The 23,135-nt window shown below is 52.7% G+C and overlaps 2 protein-coding genes across 3 annotated transcripts in view; one reads left to right on the top strand and one right to left on the bottom strand.

Annotated features, from left to right (window-relative positions):
- The window catches only part of POLRMT (RNA polymerase mitochondrial), a 33,014-nt gene extending 25,666 nt beyond the window's left edge, over positions 1–7,348 (top strand). The window contains exons 6-21 of one of the 2 annotated variants that reach the window (XM_070415551.1): positions 806–955; positions 1,241–1,405; positions 1,493–1,663; positions 1,961–2,158; positions 2,383–3,171; positions 3,602–3,724; positions 4,065–4,187; positions 4,467–4,646; positions 4,942–5,028; positions 5,108–5,221; positions 5,318–5,370; positions 5,495–5,593; positions 6,614–6,686; positions 6,881–6,972; positions 7,066–7,124; positions 7,231–7,348. In XM_070415551.1, coding sequence (XP_070271652.1) covers positions 806–955; positions 1,241–1,405; positions 1,493–1,663; positions 1,961–2,158; positions 2,383–3,171; positions 3,602–3,724; positions 4,065–4,187; positions 4,467–4,646; positions 4,942–5,028; positions 5,108–5,221; positions 5,318–5,370; positions 5,495–5,593; positions 6,614–6,686; positions 6,881–6,972; positions 7,066–7,124; positions 7,231–7,280 — 2,526 coding nt within the window. In that variant the 3' untranslated portion in view covers positions 7,281–7,348. Of the gene's footprint in view, positions 1–805; positions 956–1,240; positions 1,406–1,492; positions 1,664–1,933; positions 2,159–2,382; positions 3,172–3,601; positions 3,725–4,064; positions 4,188–4,466; positions 4,647–4,941; positions 5,029–5,107; positions 5,222–5,317; positions 5,371–5,494; positions 5,594–6,613; positions 6,687–6,880; positions 6,973–7,065; positions 7,125–7,230 lie in introns of both variants that reach the window. The other variant, XM_070415550.1, reaches the window with a different exon arrangement.
- An 85-nt stretch (positions 7,349–7,433) lies between these two features.
- The window catches only part of HCN2 (hyperpolarization activated cyclic nucleotide gated potassium and sodium channel 2), a 31,218-nt gene continuing 15,516 nt past the window's right edge, over positions 7,434–23,135 (bottom strand). Inside the window, exons 6-8 of the mRNA XM_070415555.1 lie at positions 10,895–11,135; positions 10,497–10,661; positions 7,434–8,793 (exon numbers count right to left, since the gene is read on the bottom strand). Of these exons, the coding sequence (XP_070271656.1) occupies positions 8,099–8,793; positions 10,497–10,661; positions 10,895–11,135 (1,101 nt within the window). The 3' untranslated portion in view covers positions 7,434–8,098. The remainder of the gene's footprint in view (positions 8,794–10,496; positions 10,662–10,894; positions 11,136–23,135) is intronic.

Here is a 23,135-nt window from a genome sequence, read left to right as displayed (position 1 = left end):
ACACCCCCTACTGGGGATGTGCCCGCAACCAAGGTACATGCCCTTGACTGGAATTGAACCTGGGACCCTTCAGTCCGCAGGCCGACGCTCTGTCCACTGAGCCAAACTGGTTAGGGCTGTTTGTGTTTTTTTTAAAAAATACTTTATTCATATATATATATATATATATATATATAGTGATTTCAGAGAGGAAGGGAGAGGGAGAGGGAGATAGAACATCAATGATGAGAGAGAGACATTGATTGGCCGCCTCCTGCACGCCCCTTACTAGGATTTGAGCCCACAACCCAGGCATGTGCCCTGACCAGGAATCTAACCATGACCTCCAGGTTCATAGGTTAAAGCTCAACCACTGAGTCATGCCAGCTGGGCAAGTCTTTGTGTTTTTTATTCTCAGCATGTTGGGTTTTGCTATTTTTAATTTATCTATTTTGAGGCAGGTCACACATTCAGGCTGTGCAAGTTTAAAAAGCAAAAAGTGATATCCAGGAATTTGAATTGCCTTCTTGGGCTGTCCAGCACCTAGCCCAGTGAGGCCAGGCAAATACAGAGCTTCTTGTTTTTAAACCAGTGTAGTTACTGTTCACGCTGTTCTGCACCAGCCTTTCCCCTGTGATGTGCAGGATGGATGATTTTCAGGAGACTTGGAGAAACGGATGTGATCTGCAAGGGTGGGCATTCTGGGCAGCACAGGGCGGGCAGCTGCTTGTCTCTACCTTGGCTGTGGACGAGTTTTGCCTGTGAGAGATGCGGGTCTGCAGGGCAGGCACCCGGGGCCTCACCACCTGCCTGTCCCTACTGGCAGGACCACCCTGCATCCTACCCAAAGCAGCACCTACCCTTGGAGACGCTGAAGGACCTGTTTCAGCAGCAGCTCAGTGTGGAGATGGCCACCATTGTCACTGTGGACTCCGTGGAGAAGGCCCCGTCGCTGACCGAGGAGGTCCTGCAAGCGGTAAGGGACCCAGCTATGCTCAGGTTCCTGCTCGGCTAAACCAGGAGTCCCCTGGTCTGGGCGTGCTGCCTGCTGTGCTGCATCCCCTCCTCCCCACCCTGCAGCTGTCCTGCCCTTCCCTTTCACTGAGCTGAGGTCACCGTGTGCTTTTCACTGCTAGAGAAGAGTGCTCAGCAGCTACTTGGTTCACCTTGGCACCACCTCCTGGTGGACTCCTCCTGGGAGCCTGGGAGCACTGGGCTCAGCGGGCACTGTGGTGATCCTCATCTGTACCCTGCCCCACAGCGAAAGACCCTGCAGGAGCTACGCACCCGTTGGGAGGCAGAGCTGTGCCTGGCGCTGCGACAGACAAAGGCCAGAGAGGCCCAAGCTGCCCGCGAGGGCCGCCCCTCACTCTTCCCGTACCTGTGCCTGCTCAGCGAGGGGGAGCTGACGCAGCTGATGCTGCAGGTGGGCAGTGTGGGGACGGGACAGGAAATGGGGGGTGGGTAGAGTGTGGGCACCTGTGGGGCAAGGGGCTTACAGCACCACCATCAGACCTTGCAGGTGCTGTCCCAGCAGGGAGAGTCACTTCTCTCCCTGGCACAAGAGCTGGGCATGCGCATCTTCAACCGACACGTGGTGCAGAGGAAGCAGCTCAATGATGAGGTGCAGGCACTGCAGGAGCGCTATTTCAAGTACCTACACCTGCTGGCATCAGACACACAGGTAAGGTCTGGAGTGGGGAGGAATGAGGAGCTGCTCCTGGGCCTGGGATTTGGGAGTTCCTCAGGGGTAGGGAGCCTAGTGGGCTTCCAGGTGGGGAAACTGAGGTCCCCCTACTCCCCTCCCTCCCACCCTGGGGCAGTTGGTTATGCCCCCATCCCCTGCCACTTTCTGGCTGCCCCCACCTTGTTTCCTCATCTGTAACTTTGTACCTGCGGGGTGGCTGGGAGTGAGCTCTCTGCCCAGCCCCCTGACCCATGATGCTGCCCACAGGTGGTAATGTCCCGTTTGCCACGGCAGCATTGGGAGGCACTGGGGACAACTGAGGCCTCCCAAGACCAGCCCTGGCCCTTGACTGTGGTGGTGCAGCTGGGCAAACAGCTGGCTGAGGTGCTTGTGCAGACAGTGAAGATGCCCAGCAACCTAGCCCAGCAGCAGGACACCCAGAAGCTCATCCCCGTCCTCTACCATGTGTACTCCTTCCAGAGCTTTCGCCAGGTAAACTGACGGGAAACTGGCTTCTGGGCCTAGCGAGCCCTCCCCTGTATCCAGGGGCAGAAGGCACTTAGAGTGTGGGGGTCTGAGATGGGGATGGGGCTCAGGGTGGTGGGGTACTATGGAAGTCCTCTGTCATGGCCTGATGGGGGCTTCGGGCCCTCTGCCTGCTGCTTGCCTTTGGGGCAGTTGACTCCTTGATTGGTGTCTGCCATTCTGACCCCCAGATTGGGATCCTGAAGCCACATCCAGCCTTCATACAGCTGCAGGAAACTGCGGCCGAGCGCACAATGACCTTTGAGTCAGCTGAAGTGCCCATGCTGTGCCCGCCACTGCCCTGGACTTCGCCACACTCAGGCGCCTTCCTGCTGAGCCCCACCAAGCTGATGCGCTCTTTGGAGGGCACCATACAGCACCAGCGCCTGCTGGAGGGCTGCCCACCCACTGAGCTGCATGGTGCCCTGGATGCCCTCACCCAGCTGGGCAACTGTGCCTGGCGTGTCAATGGGCGAGTGCTGGACCTGGTGCTAACCATCTTCAATGCCAAAGGCTGCCCCCGCCTGGGCGTGCCACCCCCTGCCTCTGAGGCACCCCGCCCATCCAAGCACCGCCTGCCAGCCAATGCCTCTCCAGAGCGCAAGACGGAACTGCGGCGGGAGCTGGCCCGCTGCCTGAAGGTGGCGCGGGAGATGCATAGTCTGCGGACCGATGCGCTCTACCGCCTCTCGTTGGCCCAGCACCTGCGGCACCGTGTCTTCTGGCTGCCTCACAACATGGACTTCCGAGGACGCACCTACCCCTGCCCACCCCACTTCAACCACCTGGGCAGTGACCTGGCACGCGCCCTGCTGGAGTTTGCCCAGGGCCGACCTCTTGGCCCCCATGGCCTTAACTGGCTCAAGATTCACTTGGTCAACCTCACCGGGCTCAAGAAGCGTGAGTCACTGCAGGCACGCCTGGCCTTTGCTGATGAGATAATGGACGACATCCTGGACTCAGCCGACCAGCCCATGACGGTAGGGGCAGCCTCCTCCCTCTGTCTGTATCTTGGCCTGTCCTCACTCTGCTCCAGCCACCTCAGCACCCGCCTAGGACACCCTCTAGGCAGCCCCACCTCTAGGCCAGAATCAATAACCCCAGCCCCCCGAGTCTTCCCCTTGGGACAGACCTTTTTTTCTGGCCTTTTCCTTTGCCCCAGTCCACCGGCCACCTCCCACTCTGTGGTAGCCCTCTTTCCATCCCCATCTCATGGCTGCTCACTCAGGTATGGGCCCAGTCTCCCTCCGTGGTCCATCACTCCTGTCCTCACCTTGCTGTCCCAGAGGCTCTGTCTCAGCCTCTTCGTGTCCTCACATCACCAGGCCCAGCCCAGCTCCCATCCTTGCTCAAGAAGCCCCATCCCACTGACCCCAACCCAGCCTCACCCGGCCCACTGCCCTCCTGCAGGGCCGGAAGTGGTGGATGGAGGCAGATGAGCCCTGGCAAGCCCTGGCCTGCTGCATGGAGATTGCTCGGGCTGTGCGTGCCCCCAACCCTGCCGCTTACATCTCCCATTTTCCCGTTCACCAGGTGAGTTGGTTGGGACCCTGGTGTGGAGGGGGACTATCCAAAGTTGTCTCGAGTCTGAGGTTCCGCAGGACAGTGTAGGCATCTAGCTGGTGTCTTTGTGTGGGGGCCAGCCCCAGTGGGTCCACCGGGGCTTGTACTGTGGCCTCATGCAGGCACATTCCCTATTTCATCTGCCTCAGTTTCCCCTTTGTGGTGGCTTAACAACACCTGCCCCTAAGAATTGAGGTCCAGCAAGCTGGCAATACGAGCAGAGTGCTGGGGGAGCACAGAGCTGTGGTTCATTGCCAAGGATGCTCCTGCCAGCCCTGCCCAGACCCCTCACCATCTCCTCCTCACCCAGGATGGCTCCTGTAACGGCCTGCAACACTATGCTGCCCTGGGCCGGGACAGCGTGGGGGCTGCTTCTGTCAACCTGGTGCCCTCAGACGTGCCACAGGATGTGTACAGCAGCGTAGCAGCACAGGTGGGCACCATGGCCCCCTAACCTGTTCTCATCCCCAAAGCCTACCTGCGGTCTGTCCTCTGAATACCTGTGTGTTGCCAACCCCATGGCCTCTCCTGTTGTATGTGATGTGACTGGGCAGTCAGGGTAGGCTTCCCAGGGGAGGTGTCAGAAGGGGGAACTGTGAGGCCAACAGAGAAGGGATCTCATGGGGGTGCTGCTGGTAGGGTGGGTGGGCCCAGACAGGGAGGCAGGCAGAGGGTCCTGGGGTCGACCTACTGACTGCCAGCACCTGCCCAGGTGGAGGTGTTCCGCAGGCAGGACGCTGAGCGGGGTGTGCAGGTGGCCAAGGTTTTGGAGGGCTTCATCAGCCGCAAGGTGGTCAAGCAGACGGTGATGACCGTGGTGTATGGGGTCACCCGCTACGGGGGCCGCCTGCAGATCGAGAAGCGCCTCCGGGAGCTCAGCGACTTCCCCCAGGTGTGCAGTTTCACCCCACATCCAGCCTGCAGCTCACCCTGCTGGGCAGCAGGCAGCTCGGAGGGAGGGGCTTGTTTCCCCCGGGGGGGAGGGGGGAGAGGGGGAGGGATCCAGAGGAGCAAGCTATCTTCTTGGGCCCTCAGGCCTTGGTTTCTACACCTGAAAATGGGGGTGTGGACTTAAGGTATCTGGGACAGCCTTGTGAGATCACCTGGTCCTGGGCTGTGGAGTGGGCATAGAGGCTGCCCCTCCCCTCCAAGCTTGCCCCACCACTTCTGTGCCCTGCCATCCCCAGGAGTTCGTGTGGCAGGCCTCTCACTACCTTGTGCGCCAGGTGTTCAACAGTCTTCAGGAAATGTTCTCAAGCACGCGGGCCATCCAGGTATGTCCTCCTCCTCCTCCCCTTCCCAGGGTGACTTCCCAGACTGGGCCCCACACTGAGCCTGTGCCCATCCCTGCAGCGCTGGCTGACGGAGAGTGCCCGGCTCATTGCTCGATCCGGCTTGGCTGTGGAGTGGGTCACCCCGCTGGGCATCCCCATCATTCAGCCCTATCACCATGACTCCAAGGTGTCGGTATGTATGGCCCCCACCTCCATGCCCACCCCCACCTGCACCCCAGTTGCCAGGGCAGGCCTCATGCCCCATTCTCCTTCCACCCCAATCCCACAGATCAGTGGAGGGATCCAGAGTCTCACCTTCTGCAGCAGTGGGGACACCAACCAGTGAGTGCAGAGTGGGGGGTTAGCTGGACTAAGAGACAGCTGGGTGAGGACCTGGGCGGGGCGGTGCTGACCAGGGTAGAGATACTGGGTCCTCTACCTGAGCATACCCCAACCCCACACATAGGAAGCCCAACACACTGAAGCAGAAGAATGGTTTCCCACCCAACTTCATCCACTCCCTGGACTCCTCACACATGATGCTTACAGCCCTGCACTGTTACAGGTAGGTCCTACAGCTGCACAGCACACATTCATTAACCACCTGCAGCAGGCCTGGTGCTGGGGACATTGGGGAGACCCTTGGAGTGTGGGAGACAGGTTGGAAGCCATTCCTGTAGGTGGGAGTTGGGGCAGAGAACCCAGCCATGTGAGTCTGTTGGGCCTGGTGCCCAGATCATTGTGCAAGCATGTGCATGGCCCTGGGGCAGTGAGGGGGGAGTAGGGACCATGGAGGGAAGGGGTAATTCCTCTGAGTGAAAAGCTGGCCCTGGAGGTCCCTGTGACCCCATCTACCCAGGTGAGTGCAGCCACACACTGCATGGCGAGGTCTAGGGGCTTGCGTTGTCATGTCAGGTGCATGGGCCTTGTGGCAGCTGCAGAGCTTCTGGTTTCCTGTCCTGAGCCCCTCAGAGACGGTGAACCTGTGGTAATGGGGCAGGTGTGTGGACAGTTCTGTTAGAAATGACCATAAAGCCTTGGCCAGCATGGCTCGTTTGTAGCATCATCCCATGCACATACCTGGGTTTCAGGTTCGATCCCCCATAGGGATGCATGTGTGAGGCAATTGATTGATATTTCCTTCTCTCTCTCTCCACCCCTCCCTCTCCCTTTCTTCCCTCTCTAAAATCCATTTTTTAAAAATTGGAGGGTTGACTGGGCTGAGCTTAGGGGTCAGGGGCAAATTCTGTGCTCCCATCCTTCCCCTGTGCATGATGAAGCCCTGTGGTGGGTGGTGGGGTTGGGGGACAGCACTCACTGGTCCCTGCAGGGAGCTGAGAATCAACCAGGCCGCAATTGGGAACAGGTTGAAGAGGATGGGGAGCAGAGTTCCATTCTAAGATGAGAACTTTTTATCTGTATGCTGAGGGGACAGTTGCAGGAAATGGGTGGGGGGGCACATGAGGAGAGAAGAGGGTGGTGGTACATCACTGGAATGAGCCCCCTAGACCAGTGTTCAGGAGCTGGGCCCTGAGTGGACATGGAGGGCTGGCCCCTCCTCATGGAAGCCCCTCCTCTGCTGCAGGAAGGGCCTGACCTTTGTCTCCGTGCACGACTGTTTCTGGACCCATGCAGCTGATGTCGCCATCATGAATCAGGTGCCTGCCATGTCCCACCTGCCCAAGAATGGACACCCCTGGTCCCATGGCTCACTCCATGTGGGACCTTGAACCACAAAGCTTCCGTCTGGCTTTTGGTCCCAGTGCCCACTCAGGTGTTGGGGCAGGGGGTGGTGACCCCATCCCTCAGGCCCTTGTTCCCAGCTCCTGAAGGAACCCCCTCATCCCCCAAGGTGTGCCGTGAGCAGTTTGTTCGCCTGCACAGCCAGCCCATCCTGCACGACCTGTCCAGGTTTCTGGTGGAGCGGTACTGCTCTGGCCCCAGGTGAGACATCCTCCCCCCCCCCCCCCGTACTTTCCACCACCCCCCCACCCCCCCATCCTTCCTGGACCTCACTGTCCACTCTCTCCGCTTCAGGTCCACCAATGCCCAAGTTGCCAAGTTGCAGGAAATGCTACTGTCAGTACCCAAGACAGGTAAGGCCATGGGCAGGGGAGGGATGTCCCAATTGCCGTCTGGGGGCTGGGCCTTTCTAGTCCATCCCAGGACCAGGGTTCATGGTCTTCCTGCTCTGTTCTGCAGGGACCTTCGACCTGGACCAGGTAAAGCACTCGACGTACTTCTTCAGCTGATGCAGGCCCACCGGGCTGTCCCTGGGGCCCTCTGTACCATAGTGTAAATAAAGCTCTGTTGCTACCTAGGGGAGCGCTGCCTTCTGCAGGGAGAGGGTGTGTGCTGCCCTGCCGTCTGTGGGCTCCCGGCAAGCAGATGCGGGCAGGCTGGGCGCCAATGCTGTCGTTTATTGCGCGGAATGGGGGTGTGGAGGTTAGTGGGGCCTGGGGGGTGTGGTGGGAGCATTGCTGCCTCGGCTAGTCAGTACATTCATCACAAAGGCGGGGAATCCCCAGCCTTGCCCCCACACCCAAGTGTAGCCAGGACTGCCGACCCCTGGGCGCTGGGTGCTGGAGCGTGCTGCGTGTGCCCACTCCAGGGAGGTCACCGCGGGGCGCGCGTGGACGGGGCGGGGCCGGTTATTGCGTGAGTGCGATGTGGGCAGCAGGGAAGCCAGCAGGCCAAGTATTGCACTTAAACAGAATCCTCATCGGACAGCGGGCCAGCTACGAGGGTAGGGGTGGGCGGAAGTCCACAGCTATCTCCTTTCAGCTATGGGGTGGCTCCCTCCCTGTTTCACAGTTGGGGAAACTGAGGCACCGAGGTGAAGGGAGCCCCCTCACATGCCTGTGAGGCTACCACCGGGATGCGGGGGCAATGTGGGTGGGCGCAGGGTGATGAGGGGGGACGGCAGGGGCCCGTCCGTCCGACTACAACTACCTACGTCTCCTCTATGGCTTCTGGGGTGGGTGGCCGGGGCAGCGCAATGGCATGGCTTTGGTTTGGATGAAGGCCCCGCCCCTGGCCCACCCGGGCCCGTGGGGCGGTGCAGCGAGGGTCACAAGTTGGACGAAAGGCGCGAGCGCGCCGAGTCCAGCGGGTCGAGGCCTCCTGTGACACTGGGCAAGGCCGAGTCCCTGCGGTCCGGGCTGGGCCCAGCGGCCCGTGTGGTGGATATGGGCCCCAGGCGTGGCGTGGAGCTGCTGGCTGGACGCGCGGAAGCTGCGGGGCCAGGACCCGGAGCGCCGTGGGGCAGCGAGGGCTGTGAGGCAGACAGCGGGCGCGAGGCGCGGCTCAGGCGGCGCGCTGGAAGTGCGGGCCCAGCTCGGGGTGCAGCTGGAGAGCAGGGTGCGCCGCCATAGGGCGAAGTCCGTGGTGCCCGGGGACTGGCAGGTGCGCCCGGGGGACTAGCAGCAGGTGGGGGCCCTGGTGAGGCAGTGGCAGCAGGCACAGGCCCCGGGGGCAGGCGCCGCACAAGGCGGGGCGAGCTGAGTGCCAGTGGCCCCACGAGTGGGCGTGCCACCTGTGGGCAGAAGCTCATGGCCACGGCCTGCTGCAGCGTGGCAATGGCCGAGGTGACCTGCGGCGGTGGAGGCGGCGGGAAGAGGCCCACACGCTGGCCCAGCTCAGCCTGCTGCACCATCTCCCGATCATACTTGACGATCTCCTGGATGATGGCGTTCTCCTGGTTGTTGAACACGCCTGAGTTGAGGTCGTGTTGTACCTTGTGCAGCAGGATCGAGTTCTTCTTGCCTGGGGACAGGGGAGTTGTCAGTGCACAGGGGAGCGCCTCCTGCATACAGTGAGCGGGTGTGTCCAGTAGGCATACTGCTGCACGTACTGAGCACCTCCTGCATACATCAACCAGGTATTGGGCACCAACACTACAACCAATAGGCACAGAACACCTGCATAAAGCAAGCAGGTAAGGCACCTACTCTTCAGAGCCAGTACACATACACCTGTGTGTATTGCAGGCCTCCTGCATACAGCCAACAGGTATTCTCACCTACTCTCTACAACCTGTACTTACACAGATGTATAGCGAATGCCTCCTGTATACACCAAGCATCATGTATCGGGCACCTACTCTATAGCCTGTATGCAAAGCATACTGCAGGCACTACTGAGCACCTCCTGCATACAGTGATAAGTATATTGAGTGCCTCCTGCATATAACAAGCAGGTATTGGCACCTACTCTCTATTGTGTGTATTTGAAAGCCTCCTGTATACAAAGGGATGGTACAAGTGTCTGCTGTGTATGGGAAGCAAAAATTAAGAACCCCTGTATATAGCAGCTATGCATGATCTATATACAACAGGAATCAAGCACCTGTTGTGTGTAGCAAGCAAAGAGCACCTGCTGCATACATAAAGCAGGTATGAGACACCTATGTAGACTGCCAGCATACATGGAGCATTTCCTGTATGTAGCAATCATGTATTGAGCACCTATAGTATACAGCAGCATGCCCAGAATACCTGCCTGTTCACAAGCCAGAGTGCCAAGTGTGTAACATACAATAGGCATGTGTTGAGTGCCTGCTGTATATAGCAAATAAGTCCAAGCACCAGTCACAAATATGTTAAATACCTACTGTATAGAGCAAATTGCTGAGTGTCTTTTGTATATAAACATGTATCGAGCACTTTCTGTATACAGGAAAGTCCTCCCTCTAACCCCTCTCTGCCCCATCCAGTCCTGCCTTTTCAGCCATTGTCTTTATTCCCACAAATAGCAGCAAGGGCCACTATCTCCTTGCCTCTAGTTGGCAGCCAGTCCTGAGGGCTCCACATCCCAACTATTCCTGAGATTCCCTCCACTTCACCTTACACCCAAGGCTACTATGTACCACCCACCTGTCTACCTTGTAGAATACAAATTTGGTCAAGTCCTCCCCTGCCTAGAATTGTCTGTGGCTCCCTATTGCTCCTGATTTATAGTCCAAATGTCTCCCGCTGCCCACTAGGCCCTGTGTGCCTGGGTTCTTGCCTACCTCCCCAGCCTCCCTCTTCTCAGCTTCCCTGGCTCTCTGGACTCCAGGCTCTTTCTCACCTCAGGGCCCTTGCACATACTGCATCTGTGTGTAAAGGACAGGCCTTCTCATCCTAGCAACACCTACTAATGCTGGTTCCCACTTAGCACCTCCAGGAAGCCCCGCCCCTCCCACACGCCCTCTATGGTGCGAGCTTCCTGAGGGCAGCGCCAGAGGCATCCTCACGGCCCACCAGCCACACCTCCTGGCACACGGTGGGTGCTCGGCAAGTGTTTGCCAAATCATCAGAGTCCTGCACAACTGGCAACACCCCACACTCTTCCTTCCTTGGGAAACCAGGGCTGTGTTTGGCCAGGGGAGAAAGCCAGTCGGAATCAAGTTTCCCGTGGGTCATCTAGGCCACACCACCTCCCATCTCAGCACAGTTTCTCCTAGGACCACAGCCAGGCCCACTCACCGATGCGGTCCAGGCGGTCAATGGCAACGGTCTCGAAAGCCCGCCGCATCATGGGGTACTCCTCCAGCACCTCGTTGAAGTTGTCCACACTCAGTGAGTAGAGGCGGCAGTAGGTGTCAGCTCGAACGCTTGCTGTGCGCCGGCCGCGCGTTAGCAGGCAGATCTCTGTGTATAGTCAAGGGAGGCACCTCAGGGGCTGGGCAACACCCAGCTGTACCCGTTCATCCCTGGGGTGCTCCCAGCTGCCCTGAACACGGTCTGGCCCACCTTCTGCTGATGTGGCCCTTCCGGTCAGAGGTCCTTCCTGCCAACACCTTGCGGCCTCCCCACATAACCCTCCATCCCCAGGAAGGGGCCAGCTTTGTACTGCGTGTTCCCTGGTCCCCACAGACACTAACCCCCGAAATAGGAGCCATCGGACAGCTTCATCTCCTTGTTGCCTTTGGTGAGCACACTGACCACGCCATGCTGTATGAAGTACATCTTCTTGCCAATGGTGCCTTCACGGATGATGTAGTCACCTGGCTGGAAGACCTCGAACTTGAGTTTGGTCAGCATGGCTGTGACAAAGTTGGGGTCAGCATTGGCAAACAGTGGCATCGAGGCCACCAGCTTCCGGCAGTTGAAGTTCACAATCTCCTGTAGGGGCAGGAGGCAGGGTTGACATCAGGATACAGTTTGAGCTCTTGCTTCCATCTCAATCTACCTTTGGGACTTGTTTTACCTCAGTTTCTTCGTCTGTGAAATGGGTTTAACACTTCAGCCTGAAAAGCCAGCCTTTTACTTAACGGACAAATACTAGAGGTTTTGCCACCAAAGAATGGAGCAAGAGCCAGGCCAGTGTGGCTCAGTGGTTGAGCATTGAACAATGAACCAGGAGGTCAGGGTTCCATTCCTGGTGAGGCATATGCCCGGGTTGCGAGCTCGAGCCCCAGTGTGGGACCTGCCGGAGGCAGCCAATGATTCTCTCTCACAATTGATGTTTTCATCTCTCCCTTTCTGAAATCAACAAAAATATATTTTAAAAAAAGAATGGATCAAGAAAATACGTACACTGTTCCCTATAATTTACCACTGTATTGGCAATGGTGGCCATGAGACAAGAAAAAGCAATTGCAGACATAAAAATTGGAAAGGAAAAATTAAAACTATCTCTTTACTATCTCCTTTAATGTGACTGCCTAAAAAACCCTCAGGAATCAATAGAAAGCTATAATGGAAGTTAGTCATACTAGCAAGTGATAGAAAAATAAACAAAGCCCTATCCAGTTTGGCTCAGTGGATAGAGCGTCAGCCTGTGGACTGAAGGGTCCTGGGTTCAATTCCAGTCAAGGGCACATGCCTGGGTTGCAGACTTGATCCCTACAAGGGAGTGTGCAGAAGGCAGCCAACCAGTGATTCTCTCATCATTGATTTCTCTCCCTCTCCCTTCCTCTCTGAAATCAATAAAAATAAACATAAAAACTAAGAACATTAAAATAAACCAACGTGGAAGAAGTCAGGTTGACAGTTAACCTTGACAAAAAAGCTGGGAGACTTAAATGTTTCCTGTTTGAACGGTGATACATGGGGATTTTATTTTTTAAAAAAAAATATATTTTATTGATTTCTTACAGAGAGGAAGGGAGATGGATAGAGAGCTAGAAACATCGATGAGAGAGAAACACCGATCAGCTGCCTCCTGCACACCCCCCACTGGGGATGTGCCCGCAACCAAGGTACATGCCCCTGACCAGAATCGAACCCGGGACCCTTGAGTCCGCAGGCCGACGCTCTATCCACTAAGCCAAACCAGCCAGGGCAGGGGATTTCATTTTATAGAACATCGAGTGCCCTTACGACATGAGTTTTCTCTAAGATGTATTTCAATAAAAAGGAAAACTCATCTTAAAAGAAAATCACCAGCTTTTGTAACACAGACAGTAACTTCTCAGGGAAGGTATAATGGATGGGCCCTGGCTTAGAAGTTGCTTAGAGCATCTTCCCAATGCACTAAGGTTGCGGGTTCAATCTCCAGTCAGGGCACATACAAGAATCAACCAATGAATGCATAAATAAGTGAACAACAAATCAATGTTTCTCCCTCTCTAATTAAAAAAAGAAAAGAAAATATAATGGATGAGAAGATCCCATTTACACCAGCATAAAGAGCTACACAAACAAATGTGGCCTGACGGTAATAAGCCATGTCCAAACCTATGTAAGGAAAACTGGAGAATGCTCCTGAAAGGCACTAAAGGAAACATGAACATACCGTGTGCTCTTAGACAGAAAACCTCACAACCGCACTATCATAAGGATGAAAGACATCCAGCCACATGGCTCAGTGGTTGTAGACCCATGGACCAGGAGGTCATGGTTTGATTCCCAGACAGGGCACATGCCCAGGTTGCGGGCTAGTTCCCCAGTGTGGGGTGTGCAGAAGGTGGCCAATCAATGATTCTCTCTCATCATTGACATTTTTCTCTCTCCCTCTCCCTTCCTCTATGAAAGCAATAAAAATACCTATTTTTCAAAAAGAATAGAGCTACCACATGATCCAGCGATCCTCCTAGGTATTTACCCCCCTCCCCCAAATTTTTTTTATAACTTAAAAAAAAATTTTTTTTAATCAGGAAGGGAGAGGGAGAGAGAAATAGAAACATCAATGATGAGAGAGAATCATTGCATGCCCCCCACTGGGGATTGAGCCCGCAACCTGGGCATGTGCCCTTGACCAGAATCGAACCTGGGACCTTTCAGGCTGCAGGCCAATGCTCTATCCACTGAGCCAAACCAGCTAGGGCTACCCAAACATTTTGGAAGCATTTAGTCATGAGAATATATGTATCTCTCTGTTGACTGTGGCCAATATATGGCAACAGCCTAAGTGTCCTTTGATGGGTGACTGGATAAAGAGGTGGTATGGAATACTACTTGGCCATAAAAAGGATGAAGAATGGCCATTTGCAACAACATGGATAGATCTTGAGAGTATCTTGCTAAGTGAGATATGTCAGATGGAAAAGCATAAGAACCATATGATTTTATTCATGTTGGATATAAAATAAAAAGCAACAAATGAACAAATAAAACAAAGTAATTGATACAGACAACAGGAAGGTGGTTACCAGAAGGGAAGAGGTGGGGGAGGACAAAGAGGCTAAAATATATGGTGGTGGTGGGAGACTAGGCTTCAGGTGGTGAGCACACAATCTACACCAATAAAAGAGAAACATGGTAATTGGCATACGACCGCTACCCTTCCCATTGGCTAATCAACGTATCCTTATGCAAATTAACTGTCAGCCAAGATGGCGGCCGGCAGCCATGCACTGAAGGGAGCAGGGAGACTTGCTTGCTCCCGTGACTGCAGACTCCAAAGTTCCCCGACCCTCAACTGCAACTCTAAGCAACTATTACTATGTTGCAAATAAGAAGCTAAACAAAACTGGCTTTCAGTCAGCCCGGGACCGCAACATTGTATCCATGTTTTCAGCAGCGAGGCCTCAGAGCTAAAGCTGGCCCAGAATTAAAAAAAAGAAAAAAGAAAACAAGGAGCGGTTGGGAGCTTTTAGTCAACTGGCAGCGGGAAAACAGCCCTCAGCCCCTCAGCCAGCCTGGCCAGGCACCCCAGTGCGGACCCCCACCCTGATCCAGGACACCCTTCAGGGCAAACCAGCCGGCTCCTACCCATGCACCAGGCCTCTATCCTATATAGTAAAAGGGTAATATGCCTCCCGGCACCGGGATCAGCGGAGCAGCGAGGCTCCCGGCACTGGGGTCAGCGTGACAGGGGGCAGTGCCCAAACCTCCTGATCAGCCCTGCTCTGTGCCTGATAGGGGGGGAGCTCCCCAATCCCCTGATCGCCCTGCGGCTCTGTGTGTGACAGGGTGCGGCGTACCAACCCCCTGATCGACCCTGCTGTGTGTGTGACAGGGTAGAACCATAACCTCTCCATCGGCCCTGCCCTGAGTGTGACAGTGGTGGCGCCCCAACCCCCTGATCGGCCCTGTTCTGTGGGTGATAGAGGGTGGCACCCCAATCCCCCTCCACGGGCCTTGCTCTGTGTGTGACAGGGTAGAGCCATAACCTCCCCATTGGCCCTGCCCTGAGTGTGACAGGGTGCAGCGCCGCAACCCCTGATCCGCCCTGCTCTGTGTGTGACAGGGGGCGGTGCCCCAACCCCTTGATCCGCCCTGCTCTGTGTGTGACAGGGGGCGGTGTCCCAGCTCCCCTATCGGCCCTACTCTGTGCATGGCAGGTGGGAGCTCCTCAACCCCCTGATGGACCCTGCTCTGTGAGTGACAGGGGGCGGCACCCCAACCCCCTGATTGGCCCTGCTCTGTGAGTGACAGGGGGCAGCGCCCCAACCCCCTGATCGGCCCTGCTCTGTGCGTGACAGGGGGTGGCACCGCAACCTCCCCATTGACCCTGCCTTGAGTGTGACAGGGGGCGGTGCCCCAACCCCCCAATCAGTCTATCCTGAGCGTGACTGAGGGTGGCATTGCAACCTCCCGATCCGCCCTGCTCTGTGCATGACGGGGCAGCGCCCCAACTCCCCAATCGGCCCTGCTCTGATCCTGACCAGGGGCTGCACCCAGGGATTGGGCCTGCCCTCTGCCACCCAGGAGCAGGCCTAAGCCAGCAGGTCGTTATCTCCCGAGGGGTCCCAGACTGTGAGAGGGTACAGGCCGGGCTGGGGGACCCCCTCCCCCCCGAGTGCACAAATTTTTGTGCACCGGGCCTCTAGTCTCTATATATAAAAGGCTAATATGCAAATTGTCTCATCGGGAGTTCGACTGGGAGACCAAGAGTTCGCTCACTCGCTGTGACATGCACTGACCACCAGGGGGGAATGTGGAACGAAGGAAGGCCCTGGTTGGCAACCGGCAGCGGGGGGGAAGGGAGGCCCCAGTTGGTAGCCGAAAGGAAGACCCCAGCCAGCAGCCGGGAGGCCCTGATCGCTGACCAGGCCTAGGGACCCTACCTGTGCACGAATTTCGTGCACCAGGCCTCTAGTAGACTACATAATAAAAGCCTAATATGCTAAGTGACCTGTAGTCCGGTTGTCCGTTCAAAGCATAAGATGCTAATGATATGCTAAGGGCGCTCAACCACTCACTATGATGTGCACTGACCACTAGGGGGCAGACCGTCAACCAGTTGCTATGACGTGCATTGACTACCAGGGGGCAGGCCCTCAGACCAGTAGGTTAGCCTGCTGCTGGGGTCTGGCCAATTAGGACTGAGTGAGATGGGCCGGACATGCCCTGGAGCCCTCCTGCTGTCCCTTCCCGGCTGGCTAACCTCCCGTGTTAGGGACCTGATCGTGCACCAGTGGGGTCCCTCGGCCTGGCCTGTGCCCTCTCGCAATTTGGGACCCCCAGGGGATGTTGGAGAGCTGGTTTCAGCCCGATCCCACAGGCCAGGCCGAGGGACCCCACTGGTGCACAAATTCGTGCACTAGGCCTCTAGTATAGATGTATATAATAAAGTTGTTCACCTGAAATTTATGTAATTGTTAACCAATGTTACCCCAATACATTTAATTTTTTAAAAAATAGCATGGTAGTGGCATAAAAACAGACATATACTAGTAGATCAATGGAAGAAAATAGAGAGCTGAGAAATCCTTGCTTATATGACCAATTAATGTAGGATAAAGAAGAAAAGGGATATATAATGGGATAAAGACAGGTTCTTCAATAGGTGGTATTGAGAAAACTGGGCAGATAAATGAAAAAATAATTAAATTTGGATCACTTTCTGCCCTGGCCCATTGGCTCAGTGGATAAAGCGTCAGCCTGCAGACCAAAGGGTCCTGAGTTCAGTTCTGGTCAAGGGCACGTACCTTGGTTGCAGACTTCTCCCCCGGCCGGACCCTGGTCAGGCGCATGCAGGAGGCAACCAATCAATGTGTTCCTCTCACATCAATTTTTCTCTCTGTCTTTTCCTCTCTCTTCTACTCTCTCTAAAAATCATGGAAAAATATCCTCAGGTGAGGATTTAAATAATAAGTAATAAAAAAAATTGGATCACTATCTTACAGTATATACAAAAATGAACTGAGATTACTTAAACATAAGACCTGAAACCAAAAAATTACTAGGGGAAAACAGTACACTCTTTGACATGGGTTTTAGCAATCTTTTGTTGTTAATTCTCACCCAAGGATATTTTTTCTTTTTAAATATTTTATTTATTTAATTTTAAATATGTTTTTTATTGATTTTAGGGAGAGAGGAAGGGAAAAGGATAGAAACATCGATGAGAGAGAAACATAGATTGGCTGCCTCCTGCTCGCCCCCTACTGGGGATCAAGGCCACAACCAGAGCATGTGCCCTTGACAGTGAATCGAACTTGTGACCTCTTGATTTGAGTCAACGCTCAACCACTGAGCCACAACGGCTGGGCCTGAGGATATTTTTTCCATTACTTTTCAGGGAGAGAGTGGAAAGGAGGGAGGGAGGGAGAGGGAGAGAGAGAGAGAGAAACACATCAATTGGTTGCCTCTTGCACATGCTCCAACCAGGGGTGGGAAGTGAACCCATAATCCAGGTATGTGCCCTTGAGCGGGAATCAAATCTGAGACACTTCAGTATGCAGGCTGATGCTCTAACCACTGAGCACATCGGCCAGGGCCTAAGCAATCCTTCTGGGTATGTCTCCTTGGATAAGGAAAACAAAAGAAAAACAAATGGAACTACAGCAAACTAAAGTTTTTGCACACTGAAGAAAACCACAAAATGAAAATACAACCTATTGGAGGTGACAAGGTATTCACCAATGATACATCTGATAAGGTATTGATATCCCAAAATATACAAGGGAAAATAAACAGAAAAAGAAACAAAAACAAGACAAAACAAAACAAATATATAAGGAATCTATGCAACTTAACGCCAGAAAAAACAATCCAGTTAAAAGATGGGCAGAAGACCTGAATAGACATTTCTCCAAAGAGGACGTACATGAAGGCTGACGGACATGAAGAAGTTCAATGCCACTAATCATCAGAGAAATGTAAATTAAAGCCACAATGAGATATATCACCTCACATGTGTCACAATGGCTATTATAAAAAAGACACAAAGGGTAAGTGTTGGTGAGGATGTGGAGAAAGGGGACCCTGTGCCTGTTGGTGAAACTGCAGATTGGTGCAGCCACTGTGGAAAATAGTATGGAGGTTCCTCAAATAATTAAAAATAGAGTTTCCATATGACCCAGCAATCCCACTTCTGGGTATTTATCCAAAAAAAAAAAAACAAATACCAATTTGAAAAGGCATATGCACCTCTATGTTTATTTCATCATTATTTACAATAACCAAAATATAGAAACAACCTAGGTGTTCATTCATAGAGGAATGGATAAAAAAAAGTAGCCCAGCCAGTGTGGCTCAGTGGTTGACCTATGAACCAGGAGGTCACAGTTGGATTCCCAGTCAGGGCATATGCCCGGGTTTCGGGCTTGATCTCCAGTGTGGGATGTGCAGGAGGCAGCTGATCAATGACACTCTCTCATCATTGATGTTTCTATCTTTCCCTCTTCCTTCCTCTCTGAAATCAATAAAAAAATATATATTTTTTAAAAGAAACGGTATATACAGGTTGTACCAAAAATGTATACACTCTTTGAATAATTATTAATTCCAATAGGTTAAATCTGAAAAGAAACATCAATTGAGCTATCAGCTATTAAAGTGTGTATACATTTTGGGGGGACACCCTACATATACAATGGAATATTACTCGGCAAAAAAAAAAAAAAGAATGAGTCCTAACCAGTTTGGCTCAGTGGATAGAGCATTGGCCTGCAGACTGAAGGGTCCCAGGTTCGATTCCGGTCAAGGGCATGTACCTTGGTTGCGGGCACATCCCCAGTAGGCGGTGTGCAGGAGGCAGCTGATCAATGTTTCTAACTCTATTCCTCTCTGTAAAAAGTCAATAAAATATATTTTAAAATAAATAAATAAATAATATAATGAGCCCCGGCTGGCGTGGCTCAGCAATTGAGCATTGACCTATGAACCAGGAGATCATGGTTTGACTCCTGGTCAGGGCACAATACCTGGGTTGTAGGTTCGATCCCCAGTAGCGGGTGTGCAGGAGGCAGCCGATCAATGATTCTCATTACTGATGTTTCTCTCTCTCCCTCTTCCTTCCTCTCTGTAATCAATAAAAATATATTTAAAATAAAATAAAAGAATGAGCCCTGGCCAGTGTGGCTCAGTTGGAGCCATCATCTTGTACATCAAAAGGTGGCAGGTTTGATTCCCAGTCAGGGCACACAGCCAAGTTGCAGGTTCAATTCCCGGTCAGAGCGCATGCAGGAGGTCACCAATTGATGTTTTTTTCTCTCTCTCTCTTCCTTCCTCTCTCTAACATCAATTTTATTTTACTTATTTTTTAATGTTTTTTATATTAAAACTAGAGGCCTGGTGCACAACAATTTGTGCATGGAGGAGGGGGTGTCCCTCAGCCCGGCCTGCACCCTCTCCAATCTGGGATCCCTCTCACAATCCGGACCGCTGGCTCCTAACCACTTGCCTGCCTGCCTGCCTGATCGTCCCCAACTGCCCTCCCCTGCCAGCCTGATTGCTCCCAAACTGCTTGCTCCCCGGCGCCGACCTGATCGCTCCCTAACTGCTTACTCCCCTGCTGGCCTGATCACCCCTAACTGCTTGCTCCCCTGCCGGCCTGATCTCCCCTAACCGCCTCTGCTTCGGCCCCTGCCCCGTGGCTTTGTCCAGAAGAAATTCAGACGTCCGGAAGATGTCTGGTTGATCTGGTCTAATTAGCATATTACTCTTTTATTAGTGTGTGTGTGTGTGTGTGTGTGTGTGTGTGTGTGTATATATATATATTATTGACTTCAGAGAGGGAGAGGGAGAGGGAAACATCAAGGATGAGAGAGAATCATTGATCAGCTGTCTCCTGCACACCCCCTACTGGGGATGGAGCCCACAATCCGGGCATGTGCCCTTGACTGGAATCCAACCTGGGACCCTTCAGTCCACAGTCCGACGCTCTACCCACTGAGCCAAACCAGCTAGGGCTAAAATCAATTTTAAATATATATATAAAGAATGAAATCTTGCCATTTGCAACATGAATGGACATGTATGTCTATGGTTATTATGGGTATTATGCTAAGTGAAATAAGTCAATACAGACAAATACTGTATTGCTTCACTTGCATATGGAATCTAAAAAATAAATAAAAAATAAATGAATAAACAAAACAAAATAGAAACAGAACTACAGATATTGAGAACAAGTTAATGGTTGCCGGAGGGGTGGGGATGGGAAATGGGAATAAAAAAATAAATGAGGAGAATGAAGGTGGTGGCGTAGGAAAACACTGGTACTTGTGGCCTCCCACAACCACATCACAATTACACTGAAGTACAGAACAACCATCATTCAGAACCACCTTGGAAGCTGGCTGAATGAAGTCTTACAACTAGAGGAGTAGAGAAGAAAGCACACTGAGACTGGTAGGAGGGAAGGAGGGCAGAACGAGAGGGCCCGACACCCCACGTGGACCGCTTTTCTCAGTCGGGAGGGACATCGTCCCTGCAGAGGCTGCCTGTGAGGAGCAAAGGGCCCGGCCCCACACCAGACCCCATAAGAAAAGTCCCAGTAACCTTGGGCTGTAACAACCAGTGGGGATTGGGGCTCAGTGACAGGGGAGGCTGCTGGAGACCCAGGTGCCCCTCTTAAAGAGCCAGTGCACAAACTTAGTTGAACTCTATCCCTCTGAGCTCCAGCGCCAGGAGGTGTTGGGGGACCCAGAAACATACCAGGAAGAACTGGATTGTCTGGCATTGAGGCAGGAACTCGGGCCGCTCTCTCCCAGATGGGGATTGTTTCCTGTGCTCAGACCTCCCCTGTCGCAGGGCTGACTGGCAGGCGCCATAGCTGAGTCTCAGTCAGCCTAGGCAGTGGTCGCCAACTGGTGGTCGGCAGTCGGTGGAACACTGGTGGCCCGTGAGGTCCGAAAGGTTGGTGAACGCCGGTCTAGAGCACACTGTTTGCTCCACCTGGTGATTCCCTGAGAACCCTCCCCAGCCAAGCTGTTTGCAGCAGCTTTTCCATATGAACGGCCTGTCCTGGCTCAGGCTTCAGACTTTGTTAAAACCTCTCAAATAAGCTGCAGCTGGGGTCAGCATGCCCCAAACTTATCAATAAAAGGCCAAAGACCCGGCACTAGCACCAGCCTGCTTTGCTTCACAGCTAGGTCTTGCCTGGGCACTTCCTAGCCCAATACAAATAGCAGGCATCTGCAGATTTCTCTGTAGCTCCTGCCTGGTGGCCCCAGGCAGTGGCTGACTTTGCACCTCCCTGGAGACTCTAGAGCAGTGGTTCTCAACCTTGGCTGCACATTAGAATCACCTGGGAACCTTTTTAAAATCCTGATTTCTGGGCCTCATCCTCCGGAAAATCTGTTTCTTTGTTATGGGGTGGGGTCACAACATTAGTAACAAAAAAAAACAACAGAATTTCCGGAGGATGAGGCCCAGAAATCAGGATTTTAAAAAGATTCCCAGGTGATTCTAATGTGCAGCCAAGGTTGAGAACCACTGCTCTAGAGCCAGTCAGACCATACCAGATTACAACTCTACACACCCACAAGCAACACACAACACACTCAAGGGGCAGACTCAGTGAGCACCAAAGCCCCACTGAAGCAAGACCTGCTTCATAGGGGGTTTCCTGCACAGCAGCTCTCCCACTGTAGTCACAGCTGGTGCTCACAGCCAATTGGCCTGGAGGTCAGTTCCTCCCAGTGACATCAGCAGCGATCAAGGATCAACTACAAGACTTTGCAGCCCACACAGGGGTGCACCTAGAGTACCCAACTCCGGTGACTGGGGAGGCTGAGCCACTGGGCCCTACAGGACACCTACTACACAAGGCCACTCTGTCAACTCAAGGAGACATAGCAGCTCTACCTAATACACAGAAACAAACACAGGGAAGCAGCCAAAATGCGGAGACAAAGAAACATGTCACAAATGAAAGAAATGGAGAAAGCAAACTACTGGATATAGAGTTTAAAATCATAGTTATAAGGTTACTCAAGGCTCTTCATGAGAGCTTCAAGGGACTTAGTGAGACTTTCAAGGATCTTAGTGAGAATGTCAAAGATATGAAAAAGGACCAGTCAGAAATTAAGCATACACTGACTGAAATAAAGAATAATTTACAGCCCTAGCTGATTTGGTTCAGTGGATAGAGGGTCGGCCTGCGGACTGAAGGGTCCCAAGTTCGATTCCAGTCAAGAGCACATGCCTGGGTTGTGGGCTCGATCCCCAGTAGGGGACATGCAGGAAGCAGCCAATCAGTGATTATCTGTCTTCATTGATGTTTCTATCTCTCTCTCTCCCTCTCCCTTCTTCTCTGAAATAAAAATATTTTTTAAAAATAAATAAAATAATTAAAAAAATAAAAGAATAATTTACAGGGATTCAACAGTAGGGCAGAACTCCAAGAATCAAATAAACAATTTGAAATATGAGGAAGCAAAAAACATCCAATCAGAAAGCAAAGCCCTAATCCAGGGTTCTCAACCTGTGGGCCTCGACCCCTTTGGCAGTCGAACAACCCTTTCACAGGGGTTGCCTAAGACCATCCTGCATATCAGATATTTACATTATGATTCATAACAGTAGCAACATTACAGTTATGAAGTAGCAACGAAAATAATTTTATGGTTGGGTCACAACATGAGGAACTGTATTTAAAGGGCCAGAAGGTTGAGAACCACTGCCTAACCGGTTTGGCTCAGTGGATAGAGCGTCGGCCTGTGGACTCAAGGGTCCCAGGTTCGATTCCAGTCAAGGGCATGTACCTTGGTTGCGGGCATATACCCAGTAGGGAGTGTGCAGGAGGCAGCTGATCGATGTTTCTCTCTCATCGATGTTTCTGACTCTCTCTCTCTCTCCCTTCCTCTCTGTAAGAAATCAATAAAATATATTTTTTTTAAAAAAGAGCAAAAAGAAAAAAGAATTTAAAAATATGACGATAGTGTAAGGAACCTCTGGGACAACTTCAAGTGTATCAACATTTGCATTATGTGGGTGCCATAAAAAGGAGAGAGAGAGCAAGATGTTGAAAACCTATTTGAAGAAATAATGACAGAAAACCCCTTATCTCGTGAGAGAAATAGACTTCTAAGTCCAGGAAGCACAGAGTCCCAAACAAGAGGAACTCAAAGAGGCCCACACCAAGACACATCATAATTAAAATGCCAAGGGTTAAAGACAAAGAGAAAGTCTTAAAAGCAGCAAGAGAGCCCTGGCCGGCTTGGCTCAGTGGAGAGAGCATCAGCCTGCAGGTCCCAGGTTCGATTCCAGTCAAGGGCGCATGCCCAGGTTGTGGGCTTGATCCCCGGTGGGGGACATGCAGGAGGCAGCCGATCTATGATTTCTCTCATCATGGATGTTTCTATCTCTCTCTCCCTCTTCCTTCCTCTCTGAGATCAATAAAAATATATTGAAAAGAAAAAAGCATCAAGAGAAAAGCAGTTAGTTACCTACAAGGGAACACCCATACGACTGTCAGCTGATTTCTCAATAGAAACTCTGCAGGCCAGAGGGAGTGACAATAAGTATTCAAAGTGATGAATAGCAAGGACCTACAACTAAGAT

The sequence above is a fragment of the Myotis yumanensis genome, unplaced genomic scaffold (genome assembly GCF_028538775.1).
Source record: "Myotis yumanensis isolate MYYU_CA2020_CCGP unplaced genomic scaffold, mMyoYum1.0.hap1 SCAF_5, whole genome shotgun sequence".
Classification (NCBI taxonomy): domain Eukaryota; kingdom Metazoa; phylum Chordata; class Mammalia; order Chiroptera; family Vespertilionidae; genus Myotis; species Myotis yumanensis.
Note: the sequence above shows the minus strand (reverse complement) of the source record. Positions and strands in the feature narration are given on the sequence as shown.